This window comes from Chanodichthys erythropterus, chromosome 16 (genome assembly GCF_024489055.1).
Source record: "Chanodichthys erythropterus isolate Z2021 chromosome 16, ASM2448905v1, whole genome shotgun sequence".
Taxonomy (NCBI): Eukaryota; Metazoa; Chordata; class Actinopteri; order Cypriniformes; family Xenocyprididae; genus Chanodichthys; species Chanodichthys erythropterus.
The window spans coordinates 35,500,956-35,508,388 of record NC_090236.1 but is presented as its reverse complement, the minus strand read 5'-3'; the positions used below and the strand labels follow the sequence as shown (position 1 = coordinate 35,508,388).

Sequence of the window (7,433 nt, the reverse complement as noted above, 5' to 3'; positions counted from 1 at the left end):
CTGGTGTTGTGGCACACAACGCTGTCTTGGGCCGCACGACACAGAAAGGCTTCTAAATTGTTTAAACCCTCTCAGTGATATCCACTTTCTGGGAGATCAGGAGCAAACTGAGTGAAATTGTGTAGTTGTGTGGGACAATGTCCACTTTCACCATTCAGCACTGGTCCAAGAGTGGTTTGAGCATCACACACATTTCAGGATGATGTTCCTTCCAGCATATTCTTCTCTTGGAGATGGAAGGCATATGATCACAGCCCTTACAACCAAGTAAGTCTTGTTCAAGTGATGGAAGAGGCTTGTGGACAAGGATGGATCCAGCATTTTTACAGATGCAACTTTTTTTCCCCCCACGACTCGTGAAAATAATATTTTATATTATATGCTGAGATGTCGATTAAATTCTTTGGCCAGATGTAAATGAGAGGCAAGATCTATAAAGTTCATTGATTCAATGATTGCAGTACATTAATTTATTTATTTACCTTTTTAAGGTGAAACCCGTCATTATACACCTAAACTTGTCATTAAAGAACTTTTAAAGACGATTACAGAACCATTAAGATAGCATGATTAAAGACCATGAAAAACATGTATTTTAATTTATTATTTGTGTTTCTACAGCTGAATTTCTAATCAAATGAATCAACAGAGAACACACTTGTAGTTTTGTTGTTAGTATTTATTTTTGATAAATGCTTTAAAGTGGAACTCAGTAAGATTTGCGAAGCTCCCCCTACAGGTTAAAATGAATTACAAATGCAATAATACCTATTGTGGCGAGGGGGGCGTGGTTCAGCGAGGTCTGCAACCGGAGAGAATAGCGGGAGACGCGTGGTAAGTGAGTGGGTTGAATACAAATCACGAACACCTGTTTCTCATTCCAGTGATTGGCGCGGAGACAGGACAAAATGCCGTGAGAAGCTGGAGTGTGGGAGAGAGAGGGGAACTGTTGACTGAGTCGAGTCAAGGTTCGTGGAGTGAAGCCCTTGTGGATAGTGTAAGCCCAACGTGGAGTGAAGCCCTTGTGGATAGCGTATGCCGAACCTGGAGTGAAGCCCTTTGTGGATTGTTTATTTCCGTTTGTTGTGCGTTGCACAGTCCTTTTGTTGACACTCAATAAAGACTCAGTCAGCAGTTGTTCGCCGTCCCTGACCTCTTCCTTCCCTTACTACGAGCTTAAGTCCACTACACTGGTGCCGAAACCCGGGAAGGAAGACGGGAGCACGTCGCCATGCAATCTTCGTCCTCCGCCACATTTGCGGACATCATCGCATCCCTCGCGGTCCTGCACCGCGAACAACAACAGGCCCTGCTGGAGTTAAGAGGCGACCAGGAGCGGTGCTTTCAAGCTATTCTTCAGACCCAGCAGGAGGACCGCGAGGCGTTCCGGAGCTGGATTGACCGGGAGGTTCCCCGGGAGCCCACCGAACAGCCCGCTGTGCCTGTCCACCTGCCCTTAAATAAGATGGGCCCACTGGATGATCCAGAAGTTTTCTTAGACCTCTTCGAGAGATCCGCCGAGGCGTGTAAATGGCCGCGGGACCAGTGGTCGATGAGGCTGGTCCCGCTCCTCTCAGGAGAAGCTCAGGTGGCGGCACAGCAGCTCCCCGTCCAGAACCTCCTGGTCTATGAAGACCTACGGCGGGCCATCGTCCAGCGGGTTGGTCGGACTCCAGAGCAGCACCGACAGCGTTTCCGCTCCCTCGACCTGGGTGAGTCCGGCCGACCCTTCACGTTGGCCCAGCAGCTCCGGGACTCGTGCCGCAAATGGTTGCTGGCTGAGGGAAGCGACGTGGACCTGGTCGTCGATCGCGTGGTGCTGGAGCAATTCATCACTCGGCTCCCGAAAAAGACGGCCGAGTGGGTCCAGTGCCACCGCCCCACGTCGCTGGACTCAGCCATCCAACTGGCGGAGGATCATCTGGTGGCGTGCCAAGGGGGCGGCGAACCCCTTCCAGCTGCCTCTCTCTCTCCCTCTCTTTTGTCCCCCTCTCTCTCTAGACCTGTCCCTCTTCCTAGGTCTCGTCCGCCCGGCCCACCTCGTGTTCCGCCCCGAGGGCGGGGCGGAACGGGACAGGCACCTTCCTACGGACCCAGAGCCCCGCCCCGGGGGGCGGGACTCCCTGCTGCCGGGACGGACCCCGCTCCTGCTTCTCCCCTCTCTCCGCGCCATCTATTCAGCCCACTCTCTGCCACTGGAGCGGCGGGCAGGTCTGGGCCGGCCTGTTGGCGGTGTGGGGATCCGGATCATTTTGTGGATAAATGTCCGGTCATGGAGGTCGGGACGGTGATCCGGGTCCCCGACGATCCACAGGCCGCCCCTGGTCAGGCTGGCGGGTACCAAATACCTGTGAGTATCAAGGGGGGTACCTATCAGGCTTTGGTGGACTCGGGCTGTAACCAAACCTCTGTCCATCAAAGCCTGATTTCATCTGGGGCATTGGATACAGGCCGCGTGGTTGGGGTTCGATGTGTGCACGGGGATGTGGTAAGATATCCTGTAATGTCCGTCATAATTAAATTTAGGGGACAAAAGCATAGTGTTGAGGTGGCAGTTAACCCGCACCTCCGGCATCCGATAATTTTGGGGACGGATTGGCCTGCGTTTAAGCAATTATTGGGATGTTTGTGCTCGGATGCCTCTTGGGAGAAAAGAACGCGGGGTGAGCAAGCGCGAGTACAGGTGGGAGAGACTGATCAGAGACCGGAGAGTTCTGCTGCAGGGGATCTGAGTGAAGCCGGAAGACTAATTCTTCCGGAACGCGATGATTTTCCCCTGGAGCAGTCTCAAGATGAGACATTAAAACATGCATTTGATAGGGTCTCTATGATTGATGGTCAGCCTCTCCAGCCGGGACGTCCGCTTGCTTACCCATATTTTGCGATTATAAAAGATAGGTTGTATCGAGTGACCCAAGACACTCAGACAAAAGAAGATACAACCCAGTTATTAGTGCCAAAGAGCCGTAGGGAAATGCTTTTCCACGCGGCTCATTCTAATCCGATGGCGGGGCATTTGGGACAGGCAGCAACACTAAATCGTCTCATGACCCGGTTTTTCTGGCCGGGCATTCACGAGAATGTACGCAGGTGGTGCGCGTCTTGTCGTGAATGCCAGTTGGTGAACCCACCGGCCACCCCAAAAGCGCCATTGCGCCCACTTCCATTAATGCAGGTCCCCTTCGAGAGAATTGGTATGGACCTCATCGGGCCATTAGAACGATCAGCAAGGGGACATCGCTTTGCGTTAGTCATTGTTGATTATGCAACGCGATATCCTGAAGCAGTGGCTCTCCGCAACATTTCCGCTAAAAGTGTTGCGGATGCACTGTTTCGTTTAATCTCCCGAGTGGGGATTCCAAAAGAAATCCTCACTGATCAAGGCACGGCGTTTATGTCACGCACGTTACGCGAACTGTACGAATTATTGGGCATTAAATCAGTTCGTACCAGCGTCTTTCACCCACAAACGGACGGGCTGGTCGAACGTTTTAATCGCACGCTTAAATCCATGATTCGTAAGTTCGTTCAAGAGGACGCCAAAAATTGGGATAAGTGGTTAGAACCTCTGTTATTCGCAGTGCGAGAGGTCCCGCAAGCCTCCACGGGGTTTTCCCCCTTCGAGCTTCTCTTTGGTCGCCAGCCCCGTGGGGTGCTGGATGTCCTCAGGGAGACTTGGGAGGACGGACCATCTCAGGCCAAAAATGAAATTCAGTATGTGCTGGACTTGAGAGCAAAACTCCACACTTTGGGGCGGCTATCAATGGAGAATTTGCTACAAGCCCAGCACAGACAGAGCCAGCTGTATAACAGACGGTCTAACTTACGCAAATTTGCACCGGGAGAGAAAGTGCTTGTATTACTCCCTACTTCAAATTCGAAATTACTTGCAAAGTGGCAAGGACCCTTTGAGGTCACACGGCAAGTGGGCGAGCTCGATTATGAGGTGGTACGATCCGACAGGAGGGGGGCCCGTCAAATTTATCACCTCAACCTACTGAAAAAATGGAATGAGGCAGAGTCAGTGATGCTGGCGACGGTGATTAGCGGAGAGGATGATCTCGGGCCAGAGGCGAATATAAAAACGCAATCCCTCGCTCTGACCCCGGGAGGAGATCACCTCTCGCCCTCCCAGCTCACTGATTTATCTAAATTGCAATCCGAATTTGCAGACGTGTTCTCTCCCCTGCCGGGACGTACCAACCTCATTCAGCACCATGTCGAGACGGAGCCGGGCGTGGTGATTCGCAGCCGGCCGTATAGGTTACCTGAACACAAGAAAAAAGTAGTTCAGGACGAATTAGAGGCAATGCTGAAAATGGGAGTAATAGAAGAGTCCAGCAGTAACTGGGCGAGCCCGATAGTTTTGGTTCCTAAGACCGACGGCTCGGTTCGTTTCTGCGTGGATTATCGCAGGGTGAATGCAGTGTCGAAATTCGACGCGTATCCAATGCCGCGGGTGGACGAATTGCTTGACCGGCTAGGTGCGACTCGATTTTATTCGACACTGGACTTAACGAAAGGGTACTGGCAGATCCCCTTGTCGCCTTTATCCAAAGAAAAGACAGCTTTCACGACGCCGTTCGGATTACACCAATTCGTTACGCTTCCGTTCGGGCTGTTCGGGGCACCGGCTACCTTTCAGCGACTCATGGATAAGATTCTCCGGCCCCATGCTGTGTATGCGGCTGCCTACCTAGATGATATTATTATCTATAGTAACGATTGGCAGCGGCATATGCAGCATGTGAGAGCCGTCCTGAGATCGCTGAGAGGGGCTGGGCTCACGGCCAACCCGAAGAAGTGTGCAATTGGGCGCGTGGAGGTAAAGTATCTGGGCTTCCACTTGGGGCATGGGCAGGTGCGTCCCCAAATTGACAAGACGGCAGCGATTGCGACCTGTCCGCGCCCCAAGACCAAAAAGGAGGTTAGACAGTTCCTCGGGCTGGCGGGATACTACAGAAGGTTTGTACCTAACTATTCGGCCCTCACCAGCTCGTTGACTGATCTAACTAAAAAGGATGCTCCAGATACGGTCCAGTGGACGGAGCTGTGCCAGCAGGCCTTCACCCAAGTAAAGGCTGCTCTGTGTGGTGGGCCACTGCTTCACTCTCCTGACTTTTCTCTCCCTTTTCTGTTGCAGACTGACGCGTCGGACAGGGGGCTGGGTGCTGTCCTGTCCCAGGAGATAGAGGGTGAGGAGCGGCCGGTACTGTACATTAGCCGTAAGCTCTCTAAGAGAGAAGCTAAGTACAGTACCGTAGAAAAAGAGTGTCTGGCTATCAGGTGGGCCGTCCTCACCCTCCGCTATTATCTCCTGGGACGGGAATTCACTCTCTGTTCGGACCATGCTCCCCTGCAGTGGCTCCACCGCATGAAGGATACCAACGCGCGGATCACTCGTTGGTATCTGGCTCTACAGCCTTTTAAGTTCAAGGTGGTCCACAGGCCGGGTGTTCGGATGGCTGTGGCCGATTTCCTCTCCAGAAATGGGGGGGGGGGGGCTGCAGGCCGGACGGCTCCCCGGCCTGAGTCGGGCGGTGGGGGTATGTGGCGAGGGGGGCGTGGTTCAGCGAGGTCTGCAACCGGAGAGAATAGCGGGAGACGCGTGGTAAGTGAGTGGGTTGAATACAAATCACGAACACCTGTTTCTCATTCCAGTGATTGGCGCGGAGACAGGACAAAATGCCGTGAGAAGCTGGAGTGTGGGAGAGAGAGGGGAACTGTTGACTGAGTCGAGTCAAGGTTCGTGGAGTGAAGCCCTTGTGGATAGTGTAAGCCCAACGTGGAGTGAAGCCCTTGTGGATAGCGTATGCCGAACCTGGAGTGAAGCCCTTTGTGGATTGTTTATTTTCGTTTGTTGTGCGTTGCACAGTCCTTTTGTTGACACTCAATAAAGACTCAGTCAGCAGTTGTTCGCCGTCCCTGACCTCTTCCTTCCCTTACTACGAGCTTAAGTCCACTACACTGGTGCCGAAACCCGGGAAGGAAGACGGGAGCACGTCGCCATGCAATCTTCGTCCTCCGCCACATTTGCGGACATCATCGCATCCCTCGCGGTCCTGCACCGCGAACAACAACAGGCCCTGCTGGAGTTAAGAGGCGACCAGGAGCGGTGCTTTCAAGCTATTCTTCAGACCCAGCAGGAGGACCGCGAGGCGTTCCGGAGCTGGATTGACCGGGAGGTTCCCCGGGAGCCCACCGAACAGCCCGCTGTGCCTGTCCACCTGCCCTTAAATAAGATGGGCCCACTGGATGATCCAGAAGTTTTCTTAGACCTCTTCGAGAGATCCGCCGAGGCGTGTAAATGGCCGCGGGACCAGTGGTCGATGAGGCTGGTCCCGCTCCTCTCAGGAGAAGCTCAGGTGGCGGCACAGCAGCTCCCCGTCCAGAACCTCCTGGTCTATGAAGACCTACGGCGGGCCATCGTCCAGCGGGTTGGTCGGACCCCAGAGCAGCACCGACAGCGTTTCCGCTCCCTCGACCTGGGTGAGTCCGGCCGACCCTTCACGTTGGCCCAGCAGCTCCGGGACTCGTGCCGCAAATGGTTGCTGGCTGAGGGAAGCGACGTGGACCTGGTCGTCGATCGCGTGGTGCTGGAGCAATTCATCACTCGGCTCCCGAAAAGACGGCCGAGTGGGTCCAGTGCCACCGCCCCACGTCGCTGGACTCAGCCATCCAACTGGCGGAGGATCATCTGGTGGCGTGCCAAGGGGGCGGCGAACCCCTTCCAGCTGCCTCTCTCTCTCCCTCTCTTTTGTCCCCCTCTCTCTCTAGACCTGTCCCTCTTCCTAGGTCTCGTCCGCCCGGCCCACCTCGTGTTCCGCCCCGAGGGCGGGGCGGAACGGGACAGGCACCTTCCTACGGACCCAGAGCCCCGCCCCGGGGGGCGGGACTCCCTGCTGCCGGGACGGACCCCGCTCCTGCTTCTCCCCTCTCTCCGCGCCATCTATTCAGCCCACTCTCTGCCACTGGAGCGGCGGGCAGGTCTGGGCCGGCCTGTTGGCGGTGTGGGGATCCGGATCATTTTGTGGATAAATGTCCGGTCATGGAGGTCGGGACGGTGATCCGGGTCCCCGACGATCCACAGGCCGCCCCTGGTCAGGCTGGCGGGTACCAAATACCTGTGAGTATCAAGTAACCAAACCTCTGTCCATCAAAGCCTGATTTCATCTGGGGCATTGGATACAGGCCGCGTGGTTGGGGTTCGATGTGTGCACGGGGATGTGGTAAGATATCCTGTAATGTCCGTCATAATTAAATTTAGGGGACAAAAGCATAGTGTTGAGGTGGCAGTTAACCCGCACCTCCGGCATCCGATAATTTTGGGGACGGATTGGCCTGCGTTTAAGCAATTATTGGGATGTTTGTGCTCGGATGCCTCTTGGGAGAAAAGAACGCGGGGTGAGCAAGCGCGAGTACAGGTGGGAGAG

At 54.5% G+C, this 7,433-nt stretch overlaps 1 protein-coding gene across 1 annotated transcript; it reads left to right on the top strand.

The window, feature by feature from the left end:
• Positions 1-671: 671 nt before the first annotated feature.
• LOC137003505 (uncharacterized) lies at positions 672-5,784 on the top strand. Its single transcript, XM_067363691.1, has 2 exons — positions 672-2,350; positions 5,662-5,784. Exons 1-2 carry the CDS (start codon positions 1,232-1,234, stop codon positions 5,662-5,664), a joined length of 1,122 nt encoding a protein of 373 aa, XP_067219792.1. The 5' UTR covers positions 672-1,231; the 3' UTR covers positions 5,665-5,784.
• The last annotated feature ends 1,649 nt before the right edge of the window (positions 5,785-7,433 follow it).

Bases quoted from the DNA above. Each gene is read 5' to 3' on its own strand.
- LOC137003505 (XM_067363691.1), top strand. From the start codon at position 1,232: ATGCAATCTTCGTCCTCCGCCACATTTGCGGACATCATCGCATCCCTC.